This window comes from Salminus brasiliensis, chromosome 8, assembly GCF_030463535.1.
Source record: "Salminus brasiliensis chromosome 8, fSalBra1.hap2, whole genome shotgun sequence".
In the NCBI taxonomy this organism is placed as follows: Eukaryota; Metazoa; Chordata; class Actinopteri; order Characiformes; family Bryconidae; genus Salminus; species Salminus brasiliensis.
The window spans coordinates 25013470-25031919 of NC_132885.1; the positions used below are offsets into that span (position 1 = coordinate 25013470).

General features: G+C 41.4%; 1 protein-coding gene across 6 annotated transcripts in view; it reads left to right on the forward strand.

Moving 5' to 3' along the window:
* Positions 1-18450, forward strand: part of kdm6a (lysine (K)-specific demethylase 6A) — a 52056-nt gene that overhangs the window by 3089 nt on the left and 30517 nt on the right. For 3 of the 6 annotated variants that reach the window (XM_072686226.1, XM_072686228.1, XM_072686229.1), the window contains exons 3-7: positions 1292-1400; positions 1535-1584; positions 7071-7129; positions 10393-10437; positions 13978-14098. In XM_072686226.1, the coding sequence (XP_072542327.1) occupies positions 1292-1400; positions 1535-1584; positions 7071-7129; positions 10393-10437; positions 13978-14098 (384 nt within the window). Of the gene's footprint in view, positions 1-1291; positions 1401-1534; positions 1585-7070; positions 7130-10392; positions 10438-13977; positions 14099-17580; positions 17677-18450 lie in introns of those variants that run through there. The other 3 variants (XM_072686227.1, XM_072686230.1, XM_072686231.1) reach the window with 2 other exon arrangements.

Genomic DNA, 18450 nt, shown 5'->3' on the forward strand with positions numbered 1-18450 from the left:
TGCACCACCACTCCAGAGTCTGCTCCGTCTATCTGAAGGTCTTGTGAAATTAAATGAGACGTTGAATATCACTTTCTAGCAGTTTTTCAAATGGTTGTCTCAAAGTTTTCTTGGTCTTCCAGAGCTCAACTTGACCCATCACTGTTTCTGTTACCTGTCATATCTCAATTCCATTATAAACTGAGGAAACAGCTGTGCTTATTTTTTATAGATTTGTAATGCTATGTGGGCATCAGTTATTTTTAGTCAGTGTTCAATGCAGCCGCTTAGGTTTTGAGGAGTCAGCATGTTTATAAAGCTTTGAAACGTGCATAATTTCCTACTAATGATCATAAACAAGCCATAGCTGTAACAAGCTAATTCTGAGACCATGGTAAAAGTCATAAGGGCTTAAATCTCTTGCCGCTCAGACGGTTGCATGGTGCTCACTCTGATTCTGTATGTTGTCTGCTTCAGGATGCCGTGTTTCAGTAGGAACACTGTTCTTTTAGTAATTGAACGTTAAAGCCCGTTACTCATCATCCACTATTGTACTCTGATGACGATATTTGCGCGCAGCCCCTTTCTCAGCCCTTTTCTCACAGCTTTTTTGGGATGCTATTGCAGAAAATGTTTTGCATATGTCGTTCTCACTTGCGGCCCTTAAATCAGGGCAGCAGTCCAACAGAGTTGGTTGATTTCCCTGCTCTACCACGCCTACTAAATCTGGCAATTATCTGTTGTTGGATTTGTCAGTCCACACCGGATGAACACAGTCATTTGAGGAACATTTTGCTCTGCTGGTTGTGCTGTCGTTTCGCACAGAAGTTGATGTTGATGTTTTTTTTTCCTTAAGGTAAAGGCTTTTTTTCTCCCAAGTCGTCACAATAATTATCCTGGTATCGCACTAGGTTTTGGGCAGCAACATTTCTGCAACAGTGGACCAGGTTTTTTTTGTTTTTGTTGCGTTCACAGTTGACCTCTTCCCAGTTAAGTACCAGTAAAGGCCTGGGCAAGCATGCATAGGTTAAAAGGGGCTTGTGGTGGACTGTTTTTGTTGTGAAAACCATCTCCTATATAAAACATAGTTACAGTGCCATGAAAGTGTTTGGCTTCTGTCTGAATTGCTTCAGAAAGGGGTTTAGTTGCAGTTATTGCTGTAACCAGGTATTGAAAGGAAAGGGGCAGTCACTTCTTACCACTGGGGGATTGGGCTTCTTTATGGAATTGCTCAGAAACCCTTGGTAGGGCATCTGTTATTCTAAAAATATGTTGCGCTAATGTTGTTCTTTTTGTTTTGCTTCATTTTTAGGCCATTCGCTGCTATGATGCCTACATCTTAAAAGCTGAAGGAAAAGTTGAACCTGAGGTGTTTTGCCAGTTAGGGCATTTCAACCTTTTGCTAGAAGATTACCCTAAAGGTGAGACAAGCGTCCGTTTCTTTAGTCTACAGTTCTGGGTTCTGGACAGTAATGGCCGCCATGATGTGGCCAGAGTGAAACGTCTGTTAGATCTCACTTGTGTTTCGCTAATTAATTTTTCTCTTTTTTTCCAGCATTATCTGCATACCAGAGGTACTACAGTTTACAGTCGGACTACTGGAAGGTGAGAGAATTTTCTTTTCGCAAATTTGGGGGAAAAGGTGATTCCACTGTGAGTGAAAGTGGGTCAGTTTGTTGTGCTGTCTCTAACTGGGTTTAAAATGGGTTTGCTACGGTTGCTGGGCCAGGTGACCCAGTTGAGTTGGTGCTTATCGGAGGGTCTTGGGTGCCACCCTGAGTGCTTGTGGTGGATCTAGACATTTTTAGTAGTTCTAGTAGTAGTTTTCCTAAGTTGCTTGGCTGTGAACCCTCCTTCACAAACTGAACTTTAGTTGTGATATGATTCCTCTGACTGTGGACAGAAGACTCCTTACTAGAACAGTGCTTAAAGTAAACTAGAGAAATTCTGCGAAAGAAGCGGAAATGATAAAGGAACCACACAAACAAAGCTCATACGAGCAAGTCTTGGATGTACAGGAACTTTACAGGGCTTTTGAAATGTTGTCTCCTGTAATGAAGTGTTTTGTAACCTCATGTAATTAAGTCTGATCTTGCAGACCCACTGAAACAGCAGGTCTTCAGATGTGTAAAACAACTCTGCACACGTGAATGAGACATAGCCAGTGTGTGAGGTCAATGTTTTCAAAACATTTTGAATAATTTCCACTATCTAGAACATTTTCCAAACCATTTTCAGTCACTTAAAGCCTGTTTTCATGTGGATAGGAGACCAAAACACACGGGACATACTCGAACACTCTGCTAATGGGTAGTTCAGCCATGTAGTTTATCCCTAGGTATTGCTGCTTACTGCTGTGGTAGATGTATCACTTACCATTAACCACTGTAAGTAACTAAACTACAGCTGAGTTACCTGAAAGTGGTCAAGCTGTTTTTGACTTTTGGGTGTTCCATCATCTCATCTCAGGCAACTGTGTTCTTCCATGCCTTTCCCAGGCTTTTTGAGAGCGGTTTTATGACTTTCTGGGTCAGGCACAACTCTGTAGTACGTATAATACAAAGACCGGTCATCTCTTTTGGTCATTAAGCAAACTAATCAATTCACTGATAACATTTTTTAAAATTATTATCGTTATAAGTTAGTTTAGTGGTTCTCATGCGCTGTGGGTTACTTGGTGTTTGGGGATGATCCTCACATTTCATTTTGTTTTTCTGGTAGATTTAGAAGATTCCCTGACAGGAGGATGGGAACTATGGTCATATTAGGGGAAAAAAATTCAATTTGTAGCCAAAGAGGAAAACACTAGGGATAACCCAGTCTGATCCAGAAGGTCAGAATCTAGACGTCTTGTGTTTTTTACCATTGTGTTTGTAAGAAAGCACCATCTTTTGTCCTCTAGGCACTGTCGATGCACATTTTAACAGTTTGTGTCTTTTTTTTTTTTTTAGTGGATCGGGTATCTGCTTTTTAAAGTTCTGATCCAGTTTCTATTTCTTAGTTGTGTTGTAGCCATACGAGTGGGTTGAAACCAGTGCTGTCAGGCTGTCAGTGAGCTGCACGCTGTGCCTGCTCTGCTAGGAACAACAGTGTGTCTCTAGGTTCTTTTGTCTCTGTGTGTGTGTGCGCCTTGTTTTTGCTGGCCTGTGAGCTACAGATGCACAGTGATATCAGAATGTTGTCAACGTTGGAACTAAGCTTGAATTTGGCCAGTGTTTCTAATTTATAGTTTGTTTAGTCAAACTCCATGAGAGCAGAATGTTGAGATGCACTAGAGTAGCAGCATTTACAGTTAAAGCATTTGGCTGGAGCTCTTAATCAGAGTATTTTGACCCCTATCGAATTAGAGTCTGTGTATAATCTGAAACTGATCCGCTCCGATCTTCTTGTTTGTATAAATGGTACGGCAACACAGTTTAGATCAGATGAGCTGCTGATTAATACGTTCTGTAAAATCCCTTTTTGTAGTATTAGCTTCTATGATGAGACATTCTGGACTGATTGCTTTAGTTTAGTGGAGACTTTACTTAAAATGACTAAGTAATAAGTCCTAAGTCTGACTCTTCTCCCTGATTAATCCGCTCCCAGTCCTTTTAAAACACTTCAGTCAAGTCCGAGTGTGTGTGTGTAGTGGTACACACACTGGAATGATATCTGCTGTTGTTGGTTTATTGATGTGAAATAACTGATTTATAGAGGGTCAGTGTGCTATGACTTGGTTTTGGTTTAAAAACAAAGAAAGGTGAACTGTTCTCCCGCCAGTAAAACAGAATGTTTCAGTGGTAGTTTTATTAAGTTTCAGATATTATTATTTGTTTTCATGTTCCACTGTAAAATAGCTCCACACTGCAGACTCTACACTCTTTTATTTACCTCTTTTATTTAACGTCCGCACTGCTGCAGCCAGCTGGACAAGGATGTCTGATGTTGGCGCCTTGAGGATGCCAGATTGTGCTCTGAATCAGAACTGGATTGGAGTTTAAAATAGGCGATACCTGATCCAGTAAAACATGTTGTGATGTTCACCCATGAATCTAAAATGGTTCACTGTTTCTTGCCCATGTGAAGAGAGGTGTGTGTGTGGTGCCACGGAATCATGGTCCTTGCACCATAACGCCGCACTGCTTTACCTCCTCTATACGGGGCAGTGGTGGCTCAGCGGTTAGAGCGCCGGGATATCGATAACAGGGTTGTGGGTTCGATTCCCGGGCTCGGCAAGCTGCCACTGTTGGGCTCTTGAGCAAGGCCCTTTGGCTGCCCACCGCTCTGGGTGTGTGTGTGTGTGTGTGTGTACTCACTGCCAGATGGGTTAAATGCGGAGGACACATTTCGCTGTACAGTGACAAATACGTGCACCTTTACCTTACTGTGATGTCTGGTGACGGAGTCATGGGTAAGCGTAGTGTACAGCAGGGGGCTCAGCACACAGCCCTGGGGATCTCCAGTGTTCAAGCTGATCCAATTTTGGCTCCTGACTGTCTGAGGCTTGTCTAGAACTGAAGTCAAGTCTGAAGTTGCTGAGCTGAAGTTGCTGAGCAGTATTCGGAGTCATTTATGTGAACAGCATAGGTTGGAACTGCAGCCTGCCCCGTTGTGGTGTTTTTAAATCCCTTGTAGGGTTCTCTTCACTTCAGCTACAGACAGGACTTTGCTGCCAGGAAAAGGTGTATTCCAATCCTCACTGCAGTCTTTGGGTTGGATGTTTCAGAATGAGCATGGAATTTCAGGGGCATTTGTTAATGGAAGGGTGCTGCTGCAATCAAGGTGATTTTCTCTTCCTATAGTCAGTGACAGATTATGCATATCTCTTCAGATTTCTGTGGCCTCCACATGTAGCAGGATCCTTAAACATGCTCATTGGTACTGAAGCAGTTGTAACATTTCCCACTGGCCACACCTGGGTAGTTTCTGAGACAGCGCAGAGGAGTAAACAAGGCTGGGGTGTGGAATGGCCCCTGTATTCTCATGTGTAAACATGGTTTGTTGTTTTCTCCTCTGTTGTTGGAAAGGTGACTGATCAAATTTGTGGAGGATGTTCCTCAGGTTGACTGCGTTAAAATTGTCTACAGCAATTCTAAAACTTGAGCCATGAAGAGCCAATTATGAAGACATCATTTTATCAAGGTGCATTCCACTTCTGCAGAACTGTGGCTAGAAACGATAGAAGCATTCATGCACCTACCTCTGTTCCGATAGACTAGCAGGTCCATATCTCTGATCTTCCTGGACAGCAGGTGTCCGTCTGCACAGATGTGGGTTAGCCCTGCTGTTTCAGGGACCTTCTCATGAAGCCACAATTCAGCCTCTCGCTCATATCTTGTTATTGAGGGAGTGAGCTCTTGCTGAAATTAGTTGGGCTATGAGGCGGTCTGAAAGTTTTAGCTGTTAGCTTAGCATGGGCATCAGCTCGTCTTGGTTTTTGTCCCCCAGCCGAGCTGCTTTGGGAAGGGCCATGGTTTTTGGACCTGGTATTCAGAGAGGGCCATAGCAGTTTATCATCTCTACCAGCTCTACTCTGAACACCGATTGCTGGCAGTGCTGCACGGCTGAGAATATGTGTTTGGGTATTTCCAGAGAATCTATCGAATTCGACACTGGAACATCTACTTACAGCTCCTTTGTTGCGACCCGTAAAGGCTGCAGTGTTAATGTTTCTCCATCTTGACGTAAAAGTACTTGTGTGATCACATGAAATATATACATGAGACAGACATTTATTTATTTATTATTCATTTTTATTTTTTTTGCAGTAAACCGTCAAAAAAACTCGACAAATAGGAAAATGATGGGCTGTGTTTGGAGAATACAATGCATAGTGCTACTAAAACGCCTCTGTGAATAGTGGTTACAATTAACTGTGCTCTAAAGAGGCTTGAGACCACAGTGGCTTTCGGTTTGACTCATTCTTTTCTTTCGTGCGGTGATCCACTCCTGTTTCATTGTTCTACTTTCTCCGTATTCACTTATGTAAATGTGTGGTTTTAAGTTAGCAGCAAATGTTCACATGTATGCCTGCAAAGCAAGTAGAACAGCGACTTCATGTCACTGTAACTTGGACACGCTGGAAGTGACTTCTGAATGACAATCAATTTTTTTTTATTTTATTTTCAACACGTCTTAAACACAAATACAGTGCTTACAAATGATGCATCATTAATAATGGTTAGACCTCTGAAAAATGTTAGTTAGGTGGTATTCTGCTGTACTTTCTGTCATCTGAATGAATGGAGGGTGCATTATTATTGATGCATTAATTAAAATGCTCCAACAGTTTTGGCATGGCAAGACCAGTTCTTTGGTTTTCGTTATATACTTAAGACATTTAGGTGAATGAGAGCTGAAGTACAGCTCCAATCTGGAAGGCAAGAATTTGAGTCAGAGATGAGTCAGCGAGAGCAAGACCAAGAGACTCCATTAAATGCAAAATGGAATGATGGTTGCGATGCAGCAGCATGTCGCTGACCACTGATATGGTTGCATCATGAGCCTCTGCGGGAACGTTTTGGAGAGCTTTTGACTCATGGGCTTTGTCTACTTTCTCCTCAGCTTTAGCCTTGAAGAGTCATGGCTAGGCTTGTGATAACAGCAGTAATAATCAATATTTCATTTTGCTTCAATACAATGCTGGTCCAGGTAGATTTGCACACAGTTGCTACATTTAAGTGTTTATCTAGTATATCTGCATCCAGGTATGTATTCATACTGGTATTGACCGATATTTAGGTGAGAAATACCATAATTATCATGGTCCAATAGTTCCCATTAAATTGACAAACCATAAACTAAAACCTAGCCGCTCTACATTTTGCATTGTGAAAAAGCTAAATTCTGTCCAAACGCATTTATTGACATTTTTGTTTCATAAAAAAAAATATATATATATTTTGCCACTATTAGGTATGTGTGTTTTTGTTTGTTTTTATTTTTATATAGAACATTTGTGAGTGGGTTGTCCGTATTCAGCAGTGAAATACTTATGCTTCTTAAAATTAATACATGATTAATACATCAAAATGGGTTTAAATGTTTAAATGATACAGCCCATGTTTGTAGAATTGTACGTTTCTAATTGTCTTGTGTCCTCTTTTCAGAATGCTGCCTTTTTATATGGCCTTGGTATGGTTTACTTCCATTACAACGCATTTCAGTGGTAAGTACCTTTTAGTTTTTCTTCACTCATTTACAGTGCATGTGCTATGTGATGTGTAGCGATGAGTTTGTGTTTTATCAGTGTCAATTACAAGTTTGAAAAGCATGTCTGGAAATGAATTTGGGGTAACTGGAGCTTCAGCGAGGAGATGTATATGACTTATCTGTCGAGAAAAGTGCTGGTTTTAGGTTTTGTTTTATTTTATTCTGTGCACAAAATTTTAGTATCCTGGGATTCAGGGTGTCCTGTCTTACAATCGTCGCTACAGCCATCAGTGGCCAGGAATCACAGAGAGCTGAATTGATCTCTCTCAAACTTCCTCACGTGTGTTAGCTGACGCAACAGAACTGCCAGTTTACTCTCCCCTCCAAACATGTTTAGCTGTGATGTTACATTGTTGTTACGTTAGCAGCAGTTCCACAACATTTACATTTAAGGCATTTAGCAGACGCTCTTATCCAGAGCAACTTACAAAAGAGCTTTGCTATTTATCCAAGAATTAACCTCAGCTAGTTTGAATAGGCAAAAATTTCAAGAACTGTATACTATTCGTTACTATTATACTATTGTATAAGTATTCTCTGTAGAGGTGGGTCTTCAGTTTGTGTTTGGAGACAGCGAGCGACTCTGCCGTTCGGACACCCAGGGAAAGTTCGTTCCACCACTTTGGTGCCAGGACAGAAAAAAGCCTGGTGCTTGTCTTCCGTGTATTTTGAGGGATGGCGGGTCGAGCCGAGCCGTACTTGAAGCTTGAAGGGCTCTTGATGTGGATCTGCTTTTGATCATTGTAGTCAAGCATGCAAGGGCTGGTCCAGTCTTGGCTTTGTAGGCCAGTGTCAGGGTTTTGAATCTGATGCGAGCAGCAGCTACAAGAAGCTAGTGAAGAGAACGCAGCAGTGGAGTGACATGGCTGAATTTAGAAGCGTTGAAGACGACCCGTGCCGCTACATTCTGGATAAGTTGCAGGGGTCTGATGGTGCACAGAGGGAGACCAGCCAGAAGAGAGCTGCAGTAGTCAAGTCTGGAAGTGACGAGAGACTGAATGAGCACCTGGGCGGCCTCTCTAGAGAGCAAGGGTCGAATTCTCTGGATGTTGTACAGGAGAAATCTGAAGGGCTGAGTTACGTTTGCAACATGGCTTGAGAACGAGAACTGGTCATCTATGACCACACCAAGGAGTGACCAGTGAGTTCTCAAAGAAGATGACAAGATCGTTTTGAAGTCCAACAGATCCCGGGATGTACAGCAGCTCTGTTTTGCTAGGGTTAAGATGCAGCGGCTCACTTCACGTTGTTCTTGGGAGGCACATGCTGGCTTTTACCCTCCTAGTTCTGGTACAGTCATGTGATGGTGGGTGAGAATTGGAAACGACTACATTTGGGAGGGGCCTACTTAAGAACTTTTAATTATTAGGAAGAATCTGACATTGCAATTGAAATCTAAAAAAAAAAAAAAAAATTGTAAATAAGTAAAACAAATAAGAAAAATACTGTTTTGAAGCAAAGTCAACATACTCAGTAATTGTTAGCAATTGTTAGTCAATAATTTTATTGTTAGTCAATAATTTGAACAATTCCATGCGGGCTCACTATTCCAAACTGGCTAGACTTATGCAGTTTTTTGGGGGGCATCTATTAGTTGGCAGACTTGCAACAGATTTTCTATTGTAACACACTGAAATCCAACAAGGTGTTTCTGCAGCCATGTGCGAGGTCATGACAGTCCAGAGCCTTTTGTGAAAGCAGTTTGTTTTGCGCTAGAATACATTCTACAAATGTCTATGTATCACTTGAAGATCATTTTTATATATTTATATGAGAAGTTGATAGCGATGACTGTAAAAAGATGCAGTTTGAAAGTGCACATTTTCCCCTCTTGTTTCTTTTTTAATGTGTCACAAGATGTTGTATTGTGGTGTTGGGTGTAACAAACAAACCCAATCTTTATACACTCAGTCATTAAATTCTGTGAAATCCGTTGACGTACAGAGTTTATCATCAACTATGCTTTTGTGTTAGAATATGTTTGCGATTACTGCAGCTTCTTAAGGTAGGCCTCATGGTAACCTTAATATCAGAAGAAATTGTTTAGTATTCAGTTGAAGCATTTAATCAACACTTAAAATGCATAACTCAAAAAATAACCCATTGTCCGATGTATACTGGTCAGCACACAGGTGTTTTACATTGGAATGCTGAAGTTGTCGTACTGTTGTCAATTGGGTTCATATTCTGAGCTATGAATAAAGGTTGAGAAGGAGGACCTTTACAAGTTGTGCAGTATTCATGTAGATATGAATATTAATATTCTGTTTCTGGTTGATTTGTGAGTGGTTTGGAGTAGTCTTGTTTAATTTGGTGTTGTCCAGAACAACCCCCTGTTCAGTCTATAAATTGAAAAGATCAGTGGACAGTATTCCTTTGTTTTTAATTAAAAATTAATGTGACACTTTCAGATTGTATATTTAGTATGTTTATATAGACATCACAGGTCTCCTATTATGGCATATTTAATAAAACAGACTTGCTGGAAAGAGCAAACATCAGACAAATCAAATAAAAAAACTTGTCCAGAGAATAAAAACTCATATCTGAGAGCGAGAGTTAAGTGAATAGTCAAGTCTTAGGAGTGTTTTTCGCTGTTTTCAGGCTCATTTAGTAGACATCCAGGTTTGCTTGCTTTCCCTCTTAATCAAACTTGGCATGTGGCTACATTCACAACTATGAGTGTTTTGAAGTAAATGCCACTAATTGAGTATGTACTCAACAGACCGACTATCGCAAATATGAGCAACACTCTCTCCAAAACTTGAAAGTATTGCTTCCCTGAGTTTCTAGTCTGTTTATTTTATCTGTGTAATGAATACCTAAAAACTCTGTGTTCAAATAATGCCACATTAAATGGTGCGATGTTAGGCTGGTTTGCATATTCAGTTTATCAATCGAAACGTCCTTATTAAAGTTTTACCTTCTGAGTAGATCTCTGATGAGTTTGTCCATTTCTAAGGTGTGTCTTTATATAATACCTGCACTTTGGCTTAATTAGCTTAACGTTATTCACACAGACAATGTTACACAATATGTTACATATAACCATATGTAATTTAAAAAAAAATGTTTTATTTGCCAAAGCCAATAATTGTTAATTGACCTTTGCATTAAATGTTCTTAAGTCTTCTTAATCATTAACATATTTAGTGAACATGCTTTTAAATGCAGATATTTGATATTTACTACTGGAGGTGCCCTCTTTCTCTGTCTTAGGCCAGTGCAGCCCACTTCCTCCGATGCCTATCCTGGACAGAGAAGGTAGGCATGCCTTGTTAATTTTCTAAGGGTATGCCTTAGATATGACTACCTCTTTTTTATGAATACTTGGAAATCTAGTATAAAAAGTCTAAACATTTTAAAATGGGTAGCCCAAGTATTCTGTTGGGGGGAAAAAATAAGCAAGCCTCTTTTATACATATGCTACCTATGGCAGCTTTTAGCTTGATTAATTATCTGTTTAGTATAAGCTCAAACAGTCTTCTTGTTTTGTTTTTTGCTGCTTGAGGCTCTTGAGTTCATGACTTAGCACTGCATTCCTGCATTCTCATTCCTCTAGCTGATGAGGTAACCTTCCCCCACCACCTCTGTGTGGCCTGCTTCTCTGTCTCTCCTGCTCTAACTCTCGCTCTTGCTCTTTTGCGCTCTCTCACATTCCCTACCAGTGGGATTTTTACCTCCTGTGAGAGGCCTGCTAAGAAATGTTGTCACTTTGACAACAGCAGTCAGGTTCTCAAGGCGAGGGAGACAGGATGAAATGTATGGCTGCGTATAGAAACACTTGATGTTTAATACAGATGATTGTAAACGAGTGGTTTATTGTTGCCCAGTTTTTAATATTTATATCCAGAAACAATTTTTTTTTCTTCCTCCTCAATTTTTAAAAGACTACATTTCGAATTTAAGCTACGGAGTGTGGGGGTTTGGGGTAAGCTACGGAGTGTTTAGGTTTTTCCAGAGTTTTTGATATTTTACCACCTACCACATGACCACCCAGTATAGCGCTCTCTGGGGTTTCTGGCCATAAATGGTCGAACCAGTGATCTCTCTGATGAGCGCTTAGAACACAGAGTCTCCGACAGAATTACAGTGTGTGCCCACATTGCCAAATTACACATTTTGTGGACTTGATAACTAAAAATAAGGAAGTTTTTAAAGCAAACTATTAAACATTGATAGTAAATATAAATGCACAGTTAAATTCATATTGAATATAGAAAAAAAACCTTAAAAAACCTTGTTTGAAACCTCATCATAAATGTCAACATCTGAAATAGCACAACACCATTTTAGATAAACCAGTGAGGGTGGATTGATGATGCATTGGCATTGTGTGGCAGCCAGCCATACAGGAAACATGGAGGTAGATGGAAAAATTGGTTCTACTAAAGGTGAGCAAATTAGAAACTATGGCTAAAAATAGTAAAAAAAAAATAACATACCTTAGCTGATTGTTTTAGATTGAGCTGGGAAATTAGTTTGCAGTAGAGAGTGGTACAGAAATTGGGATTGCAGGAATTGTCTTTAAGAATTAAAAATGCCAGTTTGACCCTGTGAAGCATGCCAAATTATTTATACTTCAACTTTGGCTAAAAGGGAGCCATGTAAATGTAGTAGGAGTAAATGGTATATCGTGTTCATGTAAGCAGCACGGTGTAGGCTTCAGCTAAACAGTCCAATAAAATCTGGTTCCAGCCAGTTTGGTCCAAACCAAACTCTGATGCCTGGTCTAAAACTCTGGGCTCGGACTTTTGTGACGTTCAGTGTTCAAAATCACATCCTGACTGTAAGGCCGCGAGGCTGCAAGCATGTAAGGGGGGGTGGTTCCATGGTTAACGTTTGAAGTTGTTCAGATCTGATCCTGGAAGCAGGCTTTACAGTGCTAGACCGTTTTTCTATGGTGCCGATATTCTGCAGTTATTACAAATTAGTTAAGTTGTCCCTAGCTCTGCAGTCGGTTGTAGTAATGCATTGTATCTGGAGACATGTTACCGAGATGTGTCCCAGTGCTTGATTGAATCTTTTTTTCTGTATTTATTTTAGTGTTTGTATTGTTTATGATTGGCTCGTTTGGAAGACTCTAGAGTTTTGCATCTGTTGCTGAAAATGTCATTTGGGTGGCATCAAGTGAAAATGATTTTTACTTGAGGAGGACTAAGTGAGCATTGTGCAGGATGCAGTGTGTTTAGTTAGCAGTGTGTAGCAATGCTTGCACAAATTAACTGAAATCTGCCTTTAACATGTGCCATGGTTTCTGTTGCTAATAGACCTAGCATAATATGTAAGGCCTGTTAAGAGTGCGCTGATGACGGGATACTTAAGAAAATATGCTGAATTAGAAAAAACATTTTACAATACATTTTATTATTGTGTAGTCACAAAAAATAGCCATTTTCCTTCTTTCCCGGTCACTCAAATGGATAGTGAACACCACCACCCTTCAAACTGTACATAGGAGTCCATGATGACCATTGTTACGTTACATTCACCTGCCATTGTAAGGGCCTCTGCATAAAAAGTGTCTGCTAACTAAACGGGTACTGTAGTTGTTAGGGCTGGACGATATGGCCGAAATATCATATCACAAGATTTTGACACAGACAAAAATACATCAGTAGCACATTAGTTTTTTTTATTTACAAAAACAAAAAAACCCCCAAAAAAACAAGACAAAAAAAATAAAATAAAAATGGTCCTGGGGCTCAGAGTGGCTAAGCGGCCTACTGTGCTACCACTATGGCCCAGGAGTCGTTAGGTTAAATCCCAAGGCAGTGCCGAATTGTGCCGTGCTCTCTCCGGTAGGTAGATTGCACCGTCCCTTCATCACTCTTAAGCGCTGTTGACTAGCACAGACGGCTGTTAGCTGGTGCAGTGGAGCTGGGGACCCTGCCCGGCATCAGCAGCTATTCGAAAGGAGATTGTTAAGTCCTTGCCTTCGTAATGTCAGGAGCAGTGCTAGGGAGAGTTACGAACATGTGAGTTAATTAGCGGTACCAAACAATCGTAGTCCAGTAATTTTATTTACCGTTTTCTGCGCTACATAAACGCTAAATAAACAAGACCAAATCCGCTCTCTGTAATGAAACGTTCAGTATTGGTTCCTCCCTAATTCCGATATGTGGTACCAAGCAAATGAATGCATTGGCTTGCCTGTCTAGATTGCTATGTATTTCAGTAGGTTAATGACCAGTTTTGGTGTTATCGCACTGTTGGCCCGCTTAACACAGAGGCTTCTTTTGTCCTGTAGTTCATGCCTCGCACATCGCAATGTACAGTGTGTTACGCAACCTGGCATCAGTCCACAGTGCGCTGCAGTGAATGCAGTAGAGAGCAGGGAGGGGAAACGGGGACTTGAGTTCAGCGAGTTCAGTGAGCCGTGCCTCACAGAAACTGCTTGTTTTGCATTGGCTAAGGATGCATAAGCAAGCAGAACACATTTGCTGTTGCTTTGCTCAAGTGTAATAGTCATTGTTTGCAGAATTTTGTATTTGAAGCCTGGTTCTTGGTCACTATACCTGCTAACTAATGCATATTTGCTAAGGTTTTGTCCAAGATGTGGTGGTGTTGCCATGGTAATACTGCTTCTGCTGCTTGTATCAATTGAGTGTTTATACAGGTCTATATAAGACCTTGCACCTATGTGCAGGCTTTTCTTTTTCTTTTTTTTTTTATTATAAAAAATTTGAATATAGGGATTTTCTTCATTTCCACATATGATTACGTCCTTCATAGCGCTGCATTAGCAGTGTGTCTAAAGGAGACACCTAAATCTCACCTAAATGCCTTTTTCATCCTCCACAGGGCGATAAAGGCCTTTCAGGAGGTGCTTTACATTGACCCCAGCTTCTCAAGAGCCAAGGAGATCCATCTGCGGTTGGGGCTGATGTTTAAAGTTAACACAGACTTCGAGTCAAGCCTGAAGGTATGTCTGCCTTTCCATTCATTTCTCTTTAAGCAGTGCGTCTAAATCAAAAGGGGTTGCACCAGTGTCCAGACCTGCACTACATGTCCAGATATGTCCTTTAAGTACCACCTAATGCTAATTTGCAAATGCACACATACAACTTGCATGTCTAGTCCCTTTAGAGAAGGATTACCAATAGAATAGGACCAGGTGAACAGTAACCTATTGACACTATGTCTAATGCTAGGGGTGGACTAGAGGATTTGAGCTGTGGAACTGTGTTCTCTGGAATGGTGGTGCTGGATGAGGTGGGATGCTGAACATCCAGACCTCACAGCAATTCTCCCAAATCTAGTAGTCTTTCATTGGGCAGTAGAGACAATGGAGAAACTTGTTTTAATACCCTTGATTTCAGAATAAACAATGAATGGAGTCCCATTACTTTTGTCCATCTAGTGGGTGTGCTATTCACTGAGTTCTGAGGTTCTTGTGACTAGCGTTTTGTTGGCTGGTGATAACCTGCGGGTTGAACGTTGTCCAAGTGTTCGTTTCCTGTATTTGCTTACTTATTGATGCAGGTCTACATTTGTTTGATATCAAACACTTTGAATTCAAAGGAGCTCCATTTCTTTTGTTAGGCTGTTAGGCTTGTCAGTTCAGTTGCCCCACCCTTTAGGTCCAGCCTGTGCTTGAATTAAAGCACGACTTGCCTGGCTGACAAGCATGACTACAATGGCTTAGCGAAGTATTGACTAAGAACGATCATGGTTCTTTCATCGTATGAAGATTTCAGCCGTTCATGGGGTCATTTTGCCGTGGCTATGAAATGGAAGCAGTTTGCTTTTGTGGTTAATGAGTAATTGAAAACTCCTTCCAAAAATCACATTTAAGCAAACAGTGCATGAATCAGCTAACATAGCTAACGGCATTCCTCTAAAATCATTGGAGACCCACAAAAGGAAGGGCCACCACAGAGACGAAGCTCAAAAAATTGTGCCCAGTTCAGAACGACGGCCAGAGTGAAACATATGTTAACGTGAAGCGTGTGTTGGAAGCGGATACTAGTCATCTGTAGGCGCCATGAGATACTTAATGTTATCCTGATACTTGTGGGTTAACTGGCATATCACTTTGTGACATAAGCAAAGTTAAACTACAAAAAATGAAAAAAGTGACTTTAAACAATGACTCTGACTCCATAACGAAACAACCGTGAAACTTGCCTTAGAATTAATTTAACCATCCATCAACAAGTAGGCTGCTGTTCTTGTCCCCGTCCCACCCCCCCAATCCTTTCAGTAGCCAAATACATCTCTAGTTAGCAGCAATAACTGCAGTCAAATGGCTTCTGTAGTTTATTATTATTATTATTATTATTATTATTATTATTTATAATTGTCTCTCAAGGCTGTGGATGAATTTAGTCTCTCTCCTTGTCGAACTGTTCCAGCCCAAGGACATTTATAGGCCATAAACTGCACATAGCCATTCAATAGGGTTTAGGCTGAGACTTTGACTGCTTTTGACTTGCTTGTGTGCTTTGGATCATGGTCTTGTTGCATAACCCAACTGAGTTTCAGCTCCAGGGTACATGAAGTCATTTAAACCTTTAAATTGGGCTGAGGTGGACATGCTGTACTTGATGGAGAACACAGGATCAGTATTGTATGAACATGCAATGTACCTTTAAAGCTTGAATACATATGTCATTTGGCTGATACTCCTATCCAGAGTGACTTGCATTTGAATCACGTTACTAAGGAGACTTTTTAGTGTAGCACAGTATGTTTGCCTGGCTTCTCCCGAAGTGGCTGTTGTTTATTTATTTTGCTTTTTCTGTGTGCTTAGTTTGACTAGAACTAGTGGGCTAAGTCTCAATTTTGGGGTGTAAATATGATGAACTGTTTCAGAGTTTTAACTCTGTTTTGACTTCAACTATTAGACAGTTTTCTAATAATAAAGCAGGCTGGATGGCATAATTGTTATGACCCAACCTTTTAATATCTCCTATCTCTTTCTGCACACTACTAGCGTCCACTGAGGGGTCAGAGCTAAAGTGCTTTAACATCCCAGCATCCTTCTTAGTGCAGTGGTGTGCTTGCTGAATCGCCATATGGGTCATGTTGCCTGATATGGGGAAACAAGGAGCCAGTATGCTGAGGAGGACCCTATCGACCCACTCATCATGCTTTTTCTGCCTCCTTATCTGCCCCTCATCCTCCTTAGCAAGCTCCTGAACGCTGGAGTAACGAAGGCAGCGTTAAAGCTGTCATTTAGTTACACAGCTGTACAGCTAGCTGATTGAGTTCTGCACAGCTCATTAATTACTTTCCTGTGCAGAGGCCATACTGTTTATTATTGTTTCGTGTGTGTTGGCCAGTTGTCACACTCTATGGCTGACACTCACTTCACTGCATTTAGTTATTTGTTTTGTGTACAGTCTTTCTAATCTGTGGTTAGCTCAGAAACCTATACAATAACTAAATGGTGATTAAAACATATGTAGCATTTTACCTTAAAATAACCGCTTCAAAATCACGTTGATTCCATGGACCTGTAGTCGGGAGAATTGCATGCTACTAACTGCAGTACGTAACTCTGGAGAAGCGGGCAGGATGGTGCTCGTAACAAGTTCGTAACACCTCAATTCCTATTTGTGTAAAATCCTGTAATATCTACTGCGACAGTCCTTTTGCTTCTTTCACTTTCAGTGACTGTTCTGTATCTTTCAGCTCAGCCAGAAAATCCTGCCCTTTAGTGGTGGCTGTAGGAGGCGCCCAGGAGCAAGAAAAAAAAATTCTTCACATTGTTGCTTTAATTACAGGCTACACAAATAAATCATTGTTAACTGTTTTCAGTATGCATGTAGTTGATGTTCTATCATAGATTTTGTAGTCTGAATTAGAGAACAGATCTGCCTCTTCATTTCCTTTCATTGCCAGAGTCAAGTGGACAAGGCACCGCCTCTTTTTGCACTGCTGCGGATAAGGAATCGCCGGGCAGGCGACTCGCATAAAGAAAAGCGGTCAACATTTGCTTTAGGAATGGAGGGGGCAAAGTGTGCCATCTACACACCCGAAGAGAGCATAGCCGGTTGTGCGCTCTCTGACTCTGGCCGCTGATGGCAAATTGGCATCACACTCTGTTAATAGTTTGTGATGCTTGTGATGATGAGTTTTTTTCCCCTCAATTCCAATTAGGTTGTGTGTTTTGAGGGGGGGTGCGGAGATTGTGTGATTGCGTTTTGGGCAGTTCAGTCGTTAGTGTGAGAGAGGCTGTCAGCACCTTAGCTTCTTATTCTACATAAGTTGCTGAAGCTGCACATGTGGCACGTCTTCCGCTGTCTCTCGTGCTCTCTCTCTCTCTCTCGCTCACTCTCTCTGAGGCTGCTGAAGGCAGTGATGGCTGGATGCCAGCCCTGCGATTACGCACTGACTCTACTCTGTGTGTGTCCCACTTATGGGGGAACAAAGGCGCTGCTCTGAGAGGACGCATCAGTGCACACTGTAGCCGGTGAGCTCTTTTTCTGTCCGGCGCTGCCGGCCCTCGCCACTCCACAGAACGCCGCTCGTGGGCCCCACCTCTTTTGCTCAGTGGTAAGTGCTCATGATAGGAAATGACGGGGCTTTTATCTGTATCATTTCATCTCAGTTGAATGAAGCTGACTGCTTGTGTTTTAATGATGTGCCTTTTTTTAAAATGTATTTATTTATTTATTTATTTAAACCCCTCTTTATTAGGTACATAAAACAATGTCAGTTAAAGCGGTCAGATCACGTGTAGCCGCTGTCTTCTAGGATTGCCTTTTGAGCTGCTGCTATACCTGGTTTGATGGGATTCTTGTGTTGTACCACCTTGACATCCAGCCTTAAGTGTAGCAGCTGGAGAACAAGGTTGTGTCCCTGCCTAACATGACCTGAGAGAGAGAGCAAACTTGGGGTGGGTGGGCACTTGAGCCGGCGGGGGTGTTCCACACTTAAAAAGTGTTATTTTTTATTATAGGAGTAAGTATGCTTCTCTTCTTCTCACTTATCTTCTTCCTTTCTCTTTTCTGTGTCTGTTCCCGGCTTCCTGAACAAACAGTGCTGGGCGAGCGTTGTGAATTGTGTGATTTTTAGGAGCCTGGAGGTATAATTTGTGTGTGTGTGTGTGTGTGTGTGTGTGTGCGAGTGAGAGACTGCGAGTGAGAGCGAGAGAGAGCAGCGTGTCATCTCTCAGCTGCTGCTCTCTTGAATAGTAATCAGTGTTGGAGGGAGAGGGAGATGCTGGCAATCCTGCTGCATTATCTTCCAGCCGGCTGAGTGCTGTAGATCTCATACAGGATGCACAGTTGGTTGAGGGACAGCCTGCGAGGCACTGACCGCTTGATG